Source organism: Nematolebias whitei, chromosome 14, assembly GCF_014905685.2.
Source record: "Nematolebias whitei isolate Nwh7 chromosome 14, NemWhi1, whole genome shotgun sequence".
NCBI lineage: Eukaryota > Metazoa > Chordata > Actinopteri > Cyprinodontiformes > Rivulidae > Nematolebias > Nematolebias whitei.
In genome coordinates this window covers 32230101-32245806 of record NC_056511.1, presented here as the reverse complement: position 1 = coordinate 32245806, position 15706 = coordinate 32230101, and the positions used below count along the sequence as shown (strand labels likewise).

Below are 15706 nucleotides of genomic sequence, written 5' to 3'. Positions count from 1 at the left end.
ATATATATATATATATATATATATATATATATATATATATATATATACATACACACACACACGTAATTTCAAAAATAATTTTTATTATACACCCATTGAAAGACGGACATATGGTGTAGTCTCCATCTGTCCATGAGCTTCCTCTTGTCCAGGCCATATGCATCATCCCTAAATGTAGTGTCGCGTACACTTTTCATCACCCCAGCTCCAAGGTCGAGGTCACAAATCAAAGTCAAACGTTACACAAGGTCTTGCTTTTCTGGGCCATTGCTATTGATGTCTGTAGAACAGTTTGTGAACAGGCGTATAATGTGCTGTTTACAATACTCTTGTTCAGGTTAGTTGCTGAAAAGTGATGTTGAGCACGTTTCAGTGCTGGCTCACCAGTTTGTGCCAAATTCTGTCTGACAGTTGTTAATCAGCTTGTTTGATTTTGTCTGTATTTCAGTGCAGTATTGCAAAAACATTGTCGGCATCTGCAGAGTGTAATATTAATGTATTGGTGTACAGGACGACAGTGGAAGTCTCAGTGAGACACACGCCCCTAGGTGGTACAGCATGGAAAACAATCATCCAGATCACATGGGCTTGGCAGTACCTTGGTAAAAACAATTGTCACTCGGCACAGTTTGCCTCTGACTGCAGGGGTGTAATCAAAACTGCAGTACTGAAAGACCACATAAATCAACTTGGTCCAAAAGCAAAGCCAAGTTCTCTGACAAAGATCTCATCTCAGATGGACAGAAAGACTGTGGACATTCTTTCTTTAGGTTTATAATTCCACATTTCAGCTTGTTTTTGGTTAAAATGAGTTCAGGGTTTCTTCTGGTGTAGATTAAGATTTTCAAGCTGTTAATAGCAGATTTTGCATGACTTAACACAAAGAGTGATTATGGATGAGGCTGAGTGGCCTATCTGTAGTCCAAATCTTTCTCCTGTTACAAATTAATCCTGAAAACAAGAACCAGACAACATCAAATATGAAATGCTGTGCAACTAAAACCTAGTATTCAGCCAGACTAAATGCATATCAGAGTCAGAGATTCTTAATTGTCATTCGCACCCCATGTAATACATGTGTTGGAGCGAAATTATGTACACAGGGTCCCCGTTACATCCAACAATAAAATGTATAAGAAAAACAGTAATAACATCTAAGATATGAACTTAGAAAAACATCAACTAAAAATACACTAAGCAGTAACAGCACAAGAACATTACATCGAACAGCAGCATGAACATGAGTCTGTGTGAGCAGATGAGCACGCATGAACACGTCAACATGGAACAGATCAGCAGCATTGAAATAGATCAGCAGCAACATTGAAACAGATCAGCAGCATTGAAACAGATCAGATCCCTCCTATAAAACTGCAATTAGTATTTTCAAGTTTTTCAACAGTGTTTTAAATGTGAGTAATACAGCAATGGTAAAAATAAATAGTGGAAGTGTAAGAGTATATGTGTTTATTGGAACTGTTACAATACAGACTTTAGACATAGGTACAGGGCAGCACGGTGGCGCAACTGGTAGAGCTGCTGCCTCTCAGAGAGCAGGTCCCTAGTTCAAACCCCGGTCCAGGGGCCTTTCTGGGTGGAGTTTGCATGTTCTCTCCGTGCATGCGTGGGTTTTCTCCGGGTGCTCCGGTTTCCTCCCACAGACCAAAAACATGCATGTTAGGCTGATTGGTAACTCTAAATTGTCCCTAGGTGTGAGTGAGAGAGTGAATGGTTGTTTGTCTCGTTTGTCTCTATGTGGCCCTGTGATGGACTTGCGACCCGTCCAGGGTGTACCCCGCCCCTCGCACAGTGATTGCTGGACATGGGCACCAGCGACCCCCGTGACCCAAAATGGAATAAGCGGGTAAAGATAATGGATGGATGGATGGATGGATGGATGGACATAGGTACACTGAAAAACAACAAATGCTTAAATTACTGGCCCCTCTAGAAGCAGGTGCATGTCTAGGCGTATCCAATCCTGGTCCTCAAGGGCCACCATCCTGCATGTTTTAGAAATTTTCCTGCTTCAACACACCTGATTCAATGGTTGAGTTAACTCTTCATATTCTGCAGAAGCCTGTTACTCACCTACTGACAACATTCACACACCTGATTTGAATCAGTGGGTGATGCACATACTTCTGCAGAACACAACCATTGAATCAGATGTGTTGGAGCAGGGAAATCTCTAAAATATTCAGGATAGTGGCCCTTGAGGACCAGGATTGGACACGCTGCAAGAGGCCACATGTATTTATTAAATATTAAAAATGTTAGACACTGTTTACAATTCAAATTCTATACTTTAAAAGAAAACAGTACAAACAATTCTTTCATTGTTTTTATTCTTTAAAATGAACATAGCTGACAAATTCTGACTCGCTGTACATGACCAGCTTCTTTAAAACCCCACACTAACAAGGATGTTGTGTTTTTCTGTCTCTGCTTCTGGGAGCGTTCTTGTCTGTTTAAAACAAAAAAAAAAACAGACAAGTAAAACAAAGTTTCATATTTGTTTTTTTTCTCTGTTGTATTGAACTCATTGTGACTTCATAACCAGGAGCATATCAAACTTTGACTTTGGCATAGCGTTACACCCCTGGTAAAAATGGATCTCACCCCAAATCTATAAAGTTAATTAATAAAATACACAGAAATTATTTGATTGGAACTTGAAGGTTCAAATCAGAAACAAGACAAGATTTTAAAATCAGTCCACATGTTCAGTTTTAGAATCATACTGTCATGTAAACACTTTCTATACATCTTTACTGTATAATCCTAAATGTTGTCCATGTTTCACACTAGATATTACTGCAACATGCTAACTCTAATACACATTTGCTATTTTTCTATCCTCACATCGTTGCCCAGATGCTTACACCAATAATGAAGTGATCTACCTGTGGACCCAAGGGGATGAGAGGTCTGTGTCTGTGGCAGAGGGCGGCTCCAGGCTTAACCAGTATGACTTACTGGGGCACGTTATTGGCAAAGAAACCATCAGTTCCAGCACAGGTACACAGCATGCCATTCTCAGCCCAGACAGTAACACAGACTACAGATCCCTGCAGGTGAAATCAGATACATCAAGCAAAATGATGGGAGTAAATGCAGCAGCATGTTGCACTGAGCTGGACTTACACCAGTGTTTTCAGGATAAGTAGTAAAAGAAAGGAAAGTTTTGTTTTTTAAATCACATCCTTTTTTCTTCACATATTCTGTAACAAATGAAATGGTTTTGCTTTGTTAATTTTGACCTCTACTTAAACAGTTTTGTATTTTCACATAGAGGCAGTCAACAGTATTGTGTTGTCTCTTATTTTTCATAAATTAGTTGGGTTCATTGAGAAAACATTGGCTACGATCCTAGATTGGAGACTTTGCAGAAAATTTACAAGATATTGTAAAAATATGTGCGATAGGTGAAAGCCCTAATGGTTCTCTTTGAGGCTGTAGCTTAGAATCAACTTTGATCAGTGAAAAAGACAAAATATTCTCTAGCCAAGTATTTTGGATACATGAACATTTTTTTATCATAAGAACTGTGGAATGAGTCCTGGAGGACATAAAGTTTATGTTCCTGTATATCACTTTCAGTTACCTTATGTCAAATACACTCACTGATAAAGAAAGTCTGGAAAAAATAGTCCAGTTTGAACCTAGTTTGGTCCACATGCAAACCAGTGATGGATATTTTAAAGTAGCTGACATGCCTATTACAAGAGACTATACTGTAGGTGGTGGCATCATGATGAGTGGAGCAGTAGAGCATCAGTCAGAACAGTTGAAGAAAGGTCAGCTGACAGAAAATGCCTCACACATTTTGATAAGGGTCACATTATGAGTTTGCATGGAGTTGGCTGGTTATGTTAAGCAATTGCCCACTGTCTGGATGTCACAGTGGATCAATATTGGAACCAAAAGATCAAAGGGTTTATGAGGGTACCCACACACGTCACAAAGGTTCTGGTCATCCAAGACAAACCACAGCAAATGAGGATCTTCATACTGTGCACCAGGCATCACAGGGCTCTGTGACAACCAAACACAGGTTGTGGGCAGGGCCCTCTAAACCTGCTGGTAGGCCTAGGGGCTAAGCAGTCCTGTAGGGCCTCCAACAACGTTATGTCCAAGACCCCTCAGCCCATCCCATTGAGGTGATTGTTAGTATTCTCATTTAAAAAAAGAAAGATGTTCAGGAAAAGGTTACTAATCCAAGGCTTTAAGGATAAAAATTCAGGAAACAACTGGCGTAATGTAAGTTTTTACAATTATACAAAGAATACATTGATTTTTGGATTGAGTAACGCAATTACCAAAGGATATGATACCTACAATCCTAGCGAGGAACAATCTTGTTGTAGAGGGACATGGCAGCTAGGGAGCCAAAGGGTTTGACTTTAGGTCACCTTTGATAGTGATTCAGTGGACCCTGATGGCTCAGATCAGTGACATCCTGTGTCCACGTGCCTTACCCCTCATGAGACTTTGGTGCTGTCTTTAAACAAAGCAACATCTGCCAGTTCTGCCATCTTGCATGGCTGAACAGGCCTGTCTTAAATCAGCTTGGACATCAACTCTGAGACAGTGCTCATCTGCAGGAGGGTGAGTTCCAACAAATGACAGCCAGGTTGCAGTGGTAAAAGATGCAACAGCTCTGTTACTCTGCTCCACATTGAATTGCTGCTAGTACACAGGTCCTAAGGCGTTACACACCCTACTGTCATGGGACAATCAAAATGCCCAACTCTGTTCATCCATGCAATCTGATACAGTAATTATTGTAGTACAGACCAATTTCTGTCAGTGAGTGTTTTTTTTAACCACACAAATAAAATCCATGACGAGCCTGAAAAGCGTTCATGTGTCATACATGAGAGTAACATCAGGCACCAGCTTTGAGTAAAAGCAGAAAGATTTGAACACCTGACTGGAAAAGCTGATGGTTGATTCTGTTAATCACTGAGAGGCAGCAGAGCTTACAGCTGAGCCACACTTAGCTTCCCATTTGGAGAGATTTAACCTGTTTGCTCATGCAGCTCTCAGGATGTGAGTTGCAGACTTTGAAGGCAAACACATTTAGCCCATTTGCATTGTAAGGCCAGGCCCAGTCTGAGTTCCAGCCTGGGTTTAGAGTCTTTGCATTGGGTGGTACGGCCCACTTCCTGATTGATTTTTGGAACCCAGAGACCCGGGGTTCCATATGGGCCGACTGATGCTGAAGATTTGATGTAAGCAGACTACAGGCTGGTTCCCTGGCCCGGATGTAGACACAACTTCAAACGACTGTAGAAGAGCTAACATTAGCTTGTTAACCTTCTTATGTCATTTTGCACTCCCGCCTTTGACATGCTACTGCTGTATGGCCTCTTACATCTTATCATATAATGTATCGTGTATGACTCTGACATTAAGTGCGCTGCAGAATGGTAGCACTGACAGGAACTCCACTTCAACTAGATCTTTTTATGCCCCTGTTGCTTTTGTTTTAACTTTTTTGTTGCGCCTACACTGCACATCCACGGTACGGGTATGACCGTGACACTGTTGTGGAGTTTTCTGTGTGCTGCCTTGCCATCGTGCCATCCTGCCTTCGTGGTTCAGTCCTTCCAACCTCAGGCTCAGGCCTGTCATGTTGGCCATCTCCATGATCCTTCATCTTCCTGCACGGACCAAACCTACAGACCCATTCAGTTCCGCGGGGAAATCTTGGATGTACTCCGTCTGCTGGACCCAGTTCTGGAGGGCAGTCTGGGAAGGCAGGTCCTTGTTATCATCCTTCAGCTGACAGGACCTGCTAATAAGACCTGCTAACAAGATCACCCTGATAACCATACCATACCATACCACTTTATTTATACACTTAAAACAGCGAAATGGCCAACCAAAGTGCTGTACAGACAAAACAACAGACAACACACAAAGCAATATACAAAATGAGGTAAATCAGATTATAGACATAAAAACAATGCAGATAATGACGACAAACCAGTGTGGAGCATACAGGATCAAAACACAGATCATCTGGTGTTGAAAGCCACCAAATAGTAGTGGGTTTTTAAACAGGACTTGAAAACCGAGAGGGAGGGGGCCTGTCTGACAAGCAGAGGTAACTCGTTCCAGAGTCTTGGTCCTGCTACAGAGAAGGCCCTGTCACCTCTGCGCTTAAGACGAGATCCTAGAACTGTGAGGAGCAACTGGTCCGCTGACCTCAGGGAACGCGGTGGGACATACGGTTGTAGCAGATCAGAGAGATGGGGGGGGGGGGGGGGACAAAACTGTTCAGTGATTTGTAGACATACATGAGTATTTTGAACTGGATTCGAAAGTGAACCGGTAACCAGTGCAGTGAGGCCAAAACTGGTGTAATGTGCTCTCTTTTGCCTGTACTGGTTAAAAATCAGGCTGCTGCATTCTGGACTAGTTCTAGTCGTGCTATAGAGGTCTGACTGATACCAAACAGGAGCGAATTGCAGTAATCAAGCCTAGATGTAATGAATGCATGTATTACTGTCTCCAGGTTAATTTTGGATAATATGGGCTTCAGTTTAGACAGCCGCCTCAGTTGGAAGAAACATGATTTAACAATCATGTTTACATGAGCGGAAAGGTCGATGGAGTGGTTTGTGATCGAGTCATTGGGAGGGAACAACATGACTTCAGACTTAACCAAACTGAACCACATCGCTAACACTACCATGGTGCCTACGGGACCATGTTGCTAAGAGAAACCTCACTGTCATCAGAACCACTCTGCCAGTAGGACCGTGCTTCTGTAGATTTATTTCTTTTTCACTTTTGGCACCTTGTTTTTGTATTTGTGTTGCATGCTTTGGTATTTGTTGTTGCTGTTTTTTTGGCGAGTCGAGACTGTTCTTCTCGTCCTGAGCATTTCATTGTACTGTTGACCTTGTGTTGATTTTGCATACAGATAAACCAAACCTGAGCCTATCTAACAACCTGAGGACCTGACTCAACCTTGTTAGATGTATTTACCTGGAATATTGAGCATGCATCAGGACATACCCTCATTTGTCTTTCTGCTGCGTTTCTTCTAACTTCAGGAACACTGGCTCTTTTATACCTTGTTTTTGATAAGAGAAATAATGACCAATAGCATGAGCTCCATGTTTTCCATTGTTGGGTGTTGTGAAAAATTGCATCATGTGAGCCTTGAGCACTCTTGCTATGATGATCCTGCCAACATGCATAAACAACCAAGGCTCTGCAGAGCTGGGGAAGACCTGGGTTGTGCTGAACCTTATGCCAATTGTGTTCCTCTTTACTGGCTGGTTTGCAAGAAGATGTTTAAATAACTGAACTTATTCAGCTTTTAAAACGATGATCTTGAGTGTGCCAAATAGTTCGTAAAACTCAAGGTCAAGAGAGTTGCAGAGATGGTTTCATGGCAGGAACAAAGGAACTCTTGCAAAAGTATTTCTCAAGCTGGATATGGATGTCGAAAATCTCATTTCTTTTTTACTGTAATCTTAATGGACTACAGTGAGCAGAGGGAATGGACAGATTTGAGCCTTTCCAGCTTCAGTCAGAATCTCGTCAGACAAAACACCTCAGGGAGGGCGGAGGCTGGTTTTCTTCATATCTCTGCAACACAGACCTGGGTTGGCGAGCCAGTGCTCAGGAAAACTGAATCTGGCTGTTTGCTGCCATCACTGACGAGTACAAATGAGTGAGAAAGATGCAGGGAAACATTATGTATGTACAAACGGGTAACATATTTGGTGTAGAATATTCTATCTAAATTTAACCTTTTAGAAATTACGTATTTTATTAAGGCTTAAAAGCTCCTTTGTAATCCTTTGTATGTTGGACACTGGTCCAACATAATACTCTGTTCTGATCCAAACATAAAGTTTTTTATTCAGTACAGATGTTTGATTTAATTCAGTCTCAGTTAAAGAGATGGAAAAATATTATGTCTCAATTACTTCAGTTTAAGGTTCTTTTTTTTATGTAGATTAAAATGTGCAGGTGTTTTTTGCTGTTGCACCATGCTTATTTAAATAAATAGTTCATGTTTTTTGAAGTTGGTTTCAGTTGAAAGGTTTGGGAAACTGAATTTGGCTGTTTTTGTTGCTATTTTAGCTCTCTGAACAACCTGCTTACCATGTAGGAAAAATATATTGACCCGATTAACAAGAAAACAACTAGTTTAGACAAGAGCAAAGTGGATTTTCATCCTAAAACAACTTCATACTACCAAGATGAGTAAAGATGATTCCATTATCTTCAACTGCCCAACAATGAAGAGTAACAAAGCACTTTTTATGTCTCAAATAACTAGTTGAAACAAATAGTCTTGGAAAAAATGCATATCTGAACATACATCAACAAAAAACGATGTGAATCAACAAAATCAACACCCGAACAAAAAGTACCTTAAGTATATTTTAAGTTTTTAGTCAGGAAAATGCCCCTTTGTTTACATGGAGTAGCGGGACTTTAAAATTGTACTTCTGCCAGCCACCAGGGGGCACTCAACCTTTATACCTTCAGTTTCTGAGTTTGGGTCTTGTCTCTAGTTATAATATGTCGTTGCTTCATAAGTTAAAGCTTCATTGGGGTTCATAAAAACACCAATTTATAAATGTTGGCATCACCATTAATTCATTACACATGTATTCTGGCAGAAGTGTGGCATTCCTGGAGGAAGTGCTGTAGGCTGCACAGGAAATGCTGCAGCTAGCTGTTGTTGCCACTATTTGCACTTGCAAGTAAATGTAGAATTCTGTTCAAATATCTGTGATATGAACATGTAAAGATTTTTTTTTTGTGTGTGTGTGAATTATTTAGAACTTTTTAAGATTTAAGTAGTTTTTAGATTAAATAATCCACTACCATACTCAGTCCTGTTTAGCTTAGCTGTTAGCTCTTCAGTCATGTCCGAATTAAACTCCTTTTCTACAAAGGTTGTTCAAAGAGCTATCTACAGCAGGTAAAATGTTAATTTTTTTAAAGTTTTTCCACAAAATTACACTTTTTAAGCACTTGCTTTAACCGCACTGTTACAAATCTGCAGACAAAGGTTCTTTAATATGACATATTTTAGAAATAAAACCTCTGGTGTTGTCTGCAGAGTTCAGGGAGTCCAAAAATGCTGATCAATTTGTAACCAGGCTGTCTGATGTTTGAGCAGCACATTAGTTGTTTTAATAATCCCAGCTCTCTTTGTCGCTCTCTTTCTTTGCTTCTCTTTTCCCCCCAGGAGAATATGTAGTGATGACAGCGTATTTCCATTTGAAACGGAAAATTGGCTATTTTGTGATTCAAACCTACCTCCCGTGCATCATGACTGTCATACTGTCTCAGGTCTCCTTCTGGCTTAACAGAGAATCCGTTCCTGCTCGCACTGTGTTCGGTAAGTCTGAAATAAATGGTTCATTACTCACTTCAGATCATTCTGGGACAGGGATTTTGATTTAGAAGCTTAGTATTTCTCTGATTTGATTTTAAGTGCTCCTACTTACTGTGCCGTACAGATAAAACAGTAAGTTTTAACAGCCCAAGTAATCCAACTGATGTTACTGTACGGCTCAGGGTGCACATATTTACTGACTGAAAAGTCAAGTTATTAAAACAGCAGGAGATCAAACCTCACATATTCTTTGCAGAAAACTAAAATCCTATGCATACAATCAAATCCAAACCTTTATACCGTATCCATCCTCTTACAAACAACAAAACGTTAGAGAAAATACAGTTATTTGACTCAGTATGAAGAAATGCTTTTATGGTGTACTGTATAAAAAATTATATTGAAATGAATGCTAGTAAATTAAAGTAATACTCAAAATCTAAAAGCTGATGTGTTCATATTTGTATTATTGATTTTTACACATCAATCATTCCTCTGCAAAAAGAAAAATACCCTAAAGAACTTAATTAGTTGCAAAAAAAATCCTTTCAGCCATCTGATTAATGATGTTTTAGGGGAGTGATGATCCTCGCACTGTGATCACATGAGCTTTTTGTTGAGCACTCGGCAATATGTCGTATATATTTTAGCCCTACTTCTTTTTCTTGTAAGCTTTGTATTTTTCTATTAATTAATGTTTTGACTATTATTGAAATTCAGGAACATCTGCTTTATTTGAATTACGTCATTTTGTTTCCATTATTTTTACAATAATAATTAATCAGCCTTTTTTTTTTTTTAAGTAAAATTGGCTGCACAGTGGTTCAGTAGTTAGCATTGTTGCCTCACAGCAAGAAAGTTTTGATTCAGTCCCCAGGTTGGATCTTGGGTTTTTCTGTGTGGAGTTTGTGTGGGTTTTCCTCGAGTACTCCAGTTTCCTCCCACAGTGATAAAGCATGCCTGTTAGGCTGCCACCAGGCCCAGACCTCCCTCACCAAACAGATCTGTGATCTCAGTGAGATTTAAAGGTTCCATCCATCCATTATCTTTACCCGCTTCTTCCTTTTTGGGTCGCGTGGGTCACTGGTGCCCATGTCCAGTCAGCACTGTGCAAGAGGTGGAGGACACCCTGGACTGGTCTCCAGTCCATCACAGGGATGGAGACAAATAAAAAACAACCAACTCTCTCACTCACACCTAGGGACTATTTAGGGTTACCAATCAGTCTAACATGCATGTTGTTGGTCAGTGGGAGGAAACCAGAGTACCTGGAGAAAGCCTGTGAATGCACGAAAAGAACATGCAAACTACCACACAGAAAGGCCCCCAGTCCGGGATTTGAACTAGGGTAACCTGCTCAGTGAGTGGCAGCAGCTCTACCAGTTGTGCCACCATGCTGCCTGGATTTAAAGGTTAATAAATTAATTTAAAAAATAATTTTAATACAACCAAATACAGTACACTGAAGCCCTATTCGCACAGGATTAGTTTGATGTAGGGACCACATACTATTTGTAATAATTACAGAGATTGTCTGTGTTGTTAATCCTGTGCGAATCGGCCATGTCAGTAATTTGTAAAGTGAAAATTCCCCCTCACATTACCTACTATATTTTGCTGAACTTCGAGGTCCTGTGATTATATTAATCCAATGAGAATAGGCATCTCTGTGATTTGGACAGAAATGGGCAGGATCTGATACATAAATAGGCATTTTTTTGTTTTTGGTTAAGCAAAATTATTTGTAAAAAAACAGAACAAGGCTATTTTAAATGTACGCGCTGCTCGCTTCGGCTTTTGTACTTGCTGCTACTTCCTTCACCGCAGATGGCAGCAGGTGCGGAGATGCGCACATGATCAGCTGACCCATCCATCCATTATCTTTACCCGCTCCTTCTCTTAGGGTAGCGGGGGTCGTTGGTGCCCGTGTTCATCCATCACTGTGCGAGAGGCAGGGTACACCCTGGACAGGTCGCAAGTCCATTTCAACCAGCGAGTCAGCGGTTGCACACGGCCAGTGACAGGTGTCCATCTGAGCTTAACGTAGCTTTTTTTTACCTCTTAAACTGGCCGGTCGGACCTGCCTCCTCCTCAACAAGTAGATTAACACAATTTTATATTGTGCAATCTTTAGTTTTCTTTGTGCTGATTCGTAAAACCGCATCAAAGCCTGAGACAGGCCCGGCCAGCACATTAAGCACATTATTACGGACCGGCCCGGTCGAGACAACGCAGCGCGTCGGCATCATATCCAGAAGATGTCTGTAAATGTTAGCTAAATCTCAGGCTTTGGTTATCTCGTGCGAATGCGCCACATAAAAAGCAGATGTTGGGGAGTAATTTATTTATTACATGTGGTCCCTAGGTAAAACCAATCCCTTGCAAGTAGGGCTTAATACAGCAAAAAAGCTGGAATTTGTAGTTTTTGCTTGCCACCAAAAAGTAAAATGAGGGGGTGATGGTTTTGCTTGTGTGTGTGTGTGTATTGGTATTTGTTTGTCAGGTGTGTTAACCAAATATTCTGCGAACCACTGGATGGATTTTAATGAAATCTTCAGGTGATAATTATTGGATATATATCTACAACTTATTGCCTTTCTGAGTCAATTTGATGTAAGATGGCTGCCACGGCAAACCAAACATAGATTTAATTCTTTCAGTCTGACAGGTATTGAGTTAAAATGACATGGTAGTAGATGAGTCACTCATAACTCATTTGTCGAGCACTGACTGGTCATGAAAAAACTTGATCCCTAACAACTGGAATCAACTTTTTTTTGTCTGTTATGAAAATTTCTCTTAAACCAGAAGGCAGACATTAATGAAAGTCTTTGAAAGTAGCCGTTGGATATACATCTATAACTAGTTAGCTTTAAGTCAATCCCGTTCAAGATGGCTACCACAGCTAATCACACAAATGGCAACAAGTCAGCCAGTTTGACCGATTTTAAACTATAGTATAATTTGATGTAATAGCTTGGAGGAGATCCCAGTGCATGTGCTAACAACTCACTTAAGGTTTACCCAAAATGGCTGCAGCTCTGTCCCCTCTCATTATGTGGTTTTAGTATAAAAAGTGTTCCTTGAACTAATGTTGGGTTCTTTTGATTCGTAACTCACGAATGAATCCATCTCAGTCCAGAACTGATTGTATCAGTCTTTTTGTCATTACACTCAGAATCGACTTGGCCTCCTTGTTCGTCCTCATCATATTCCCGTTTAGCGTCTCCGGTGTATCAGATTTTATAAGATACGATAGTTTGGAACAGAGAGGAGATTGTTTTTATGTGGTTGGGTGGTGTGACCATTGTCCGAGCCAAGTCTCATTCCCAGCACTGCTGACTGAATGGGCTGGGACGTGAAATGATCTGTGAAATTTTCAGTTTTTCATCTCAGTGATTTAATTTCCACATTAATTCATTTTAGTTGACAGAGTTCTACTTTTGCAGTTTTCACAGTCCAAACTTTTCACTGAAGATAACAGAATCCTGCAAACAAGGCTGCTTTCAGCTGAGCACATGCAACACGATGTCTTTTACATGAAGAAAAGTCGATTTGTCAACTTTAGTTTTAAAATGTAGTTAAACAAAGGGCTAATATTGTTGTTGTATTTTTTAAGTATTTATTATCTATAGAGGTTCAGCATCATATAGGATTCAGGTTTTATTTAACAAGTCACGCTTTGGATTGGTTTAAATAAAAAAAAACTGCACAATGCGGTCTTTGTATTGATTTAATGCATTGAGAAATACTTGGTTTGAAATGCTGACCCTGAGCACTTGTAATGTTCATTCATCAGTGAACTGTGTCAGCGGTTTGAAGCTCAACTTTCTGACTTTGTACAGTAGATTATGTAAAGCTCGACAGCAACGTGGACTGGACTGTTGTGTTTATGTTCAAACATTTTGCATGAAATAAAATAAAAAACAAGAACTACTGTAAAGACTAACTTTTACAAAGGATTGTGGTGCAACATTGCTATAATATTTTATGTGTTTATGGATTTCTTGTGAAGCCACTGTGAATAGTACTGGATCCTTCATATTTTTTTCTTTCATTTCATATTATAGTTTATCATATATAATTATGAGTGTATCATTTATCATAATAGTGTATTATATATCATGCATCATCATCAAGGCAAAGCTTTTACTTTAGGGGTCTGTCTACGCTCAGACCCTCACCTGTGGTCATGTGGTTTGGATTACAACCAAAAGAACGAGCGACTGAAATTAGCTTCCTTCGCAGGTTGGCTGGGCTCATCCTAAATGCTCCCACATACTCGGTCGTACTGTGAGTACTCTGTGAGCCGCGCAAACACTGCGCACACCGTCTACAGACGGTTCAGACTTCATACGCGAGCATACACCTTGATGGGCTGCAGCCCAGCTCTGCAGGCAAGGGGCATTTACCTTCGAGACAAATTGATTTCACCGATTGGTCATTTGCTGACACGCTTACTGGATTGATTGACAGGTTGCAAAAGAAAAAAAAACTAGTTAAAGGCGGCCTTGGGTAGAGCAGCTGGCAGCCCAGGAGCAGCTGTGTTCTGTGTTTATATGTTGTTAATAAAAAGTTCTAAAAATGTAAATAAAAAAAAAAAACAGGGAGCACTGGCCCTGCAGCCCACACATCAGACCGGCCCACCAGGAAATCTCCAGACCCTCCCACAGCCACGCTGGACCTGATTTTAATTCTCTCGTGACAATTTCCTTAATTTCTCACAATTTCAGTCATGGCGTCAGCGGACGAGGAGGAAGAGATCGCTTGTCTCTTGGCAAAAACAAAAAACAAAAGAAAAGGCCATTAAACCAGATCAGGGATGAAGAAGGGGAATTTCATACATTGGTGTTGCATACAAAACGGTTCATCGCCGGGCAGTTTACCATGCAACACAGAGTACGCGGTCATAAAAATGTATCTTTGCGCGGACATGGCTTGTGGATGTCCACTTCGAGTCCACGCTGGTCTAATCGGGTACACGTGGACCTCTGCGGAGTAAAGTATGCCCGAGTATGTGGGGGGCCTTTAAAGATAGACTGAGGAGCGCCATCGTCCAGGGGAAGCTCAGAGTGAAGTCGCTGCTCCTCCTTACTGAAAGGAGGCTGAGGTGGTTCTAGCATCTCATTAGAATACCTTCCTTTGGAGGTTTTCCATGCATGTCCCACTTGGAGGAGTGCAGACCAAGAACTCTCTGGAATGATTATATATCCCCTCTAGCTTGGGAACATCTTGGGATTCCCCAAGAGAAGCTGAGGGATGTTGCTGAAGAGTAGCATGTCTGGGTTTCCCTCCTGGACTTGTTTTACTGTAACTTGACCACAGATAAGTGTGAAGAGATGGATGGATGTATCATTATAGTGCATCTCATATCTTAGTGTTCTATTTCATCCCTCCTGACCGCCAGAGGGCGGTGCTGAAAGCACTGAATGTTCCCTTCGCGCATGCGCTGATTCGAGTAATAATACCAACGGAGTCACAGGTGTGACACGGATGACCAATCAGAGGCTATATAGCCCGACGTCATCCGCTGCTCTGCTCCTATTTTCTTCTCGTGCGCGGTTCAATTCAGGGCTTCAGCTCTTTGGACCTTTTCTGAACTTTTTACCGTCGTTGGAAGCCCGACTGCCCGTCTGCGGGAGTAGCGTGTTCGCCCTCCTAGGGCTGCGACGGTTTAACCCTGTTCAAAGGTATTTCTGCTGTTTTGTTGGGGACTACGGCAGTTTCCGCCTCTCCCAAATTACAGCATCTGACTACTATGTGTGTGATTCAACACCGGTAAGTAGTTTTCCTTATATTTCGCTGTTGGTTAGCGGTAGCGTTCGCTCCGCTCATGCTTGTTGGGAGACCTCCAACCGCGTGGTCGGCTGGACTGTGCTCCGACGTTGTTTATGACTACTATGTGTGTGATTTAACACTGGTGAGTAGTGGTTCTTTGCTTATATTTTGCTATTGGTTAGCGGTAGCGTTCGCTCCGCTCCTGTTTACTGTAGGCCTCCAACCGCGTGGTCGGTTGGACCGTGCTCCGAAGTTTGTTTATTACGTAGCCAGCTGAGTTCCTGGCCTTGTTTTATTTGGTGAAGGCGAGCGTTCTCACCCCCTCTCCCAATTGTCCTCTTACCAGCTGAGCTAGCGGTGCTAGCCTCTCTGAGTTTTCACTTTGTTTTAATTGAAGGCGAGTGTTCTCACCCCCTCTCCCAATTGTCCTGTCTTACCAGCTGAACTAGTGGTGCTAGCCTCTCTGAGTTTTCACCTTGTTTTAATTGGTGAAGGCGAGTGTTCTCACCCCCTCTCCCAATTGTCCTCTCTTACCAGCTGAGCTAG

The 15706-nt window shown here is 41.3% G+C and overlaps 1 protein-coding gene across 1 annotated transcript in view; it reads left to right on the top strand.

Annotated features, from left to right (window-relative positions):
* The window catches only part of gabra3 (gamma-aminobutyric acid type A receptor subunit alpha3), a 285967-nt gene that overhangs the window by 252810 nt on the left and 17451 nt on the right, over window positions 1-15706 (top strand). Inside the window, exons 7-8 of the mRNA XM_037688046.1 lie at window positions 2878-3021; window positions 9233-9385. Of these exons, the coding sequence (XP_037543974.1) occupies window positions 2878-3021; window positions 9233-9385 (297 nt within the window). The remainder of the gene's footprint in view (window positions 1-2877; window positions 3022-9232; window positions 9386-15706) is intronic.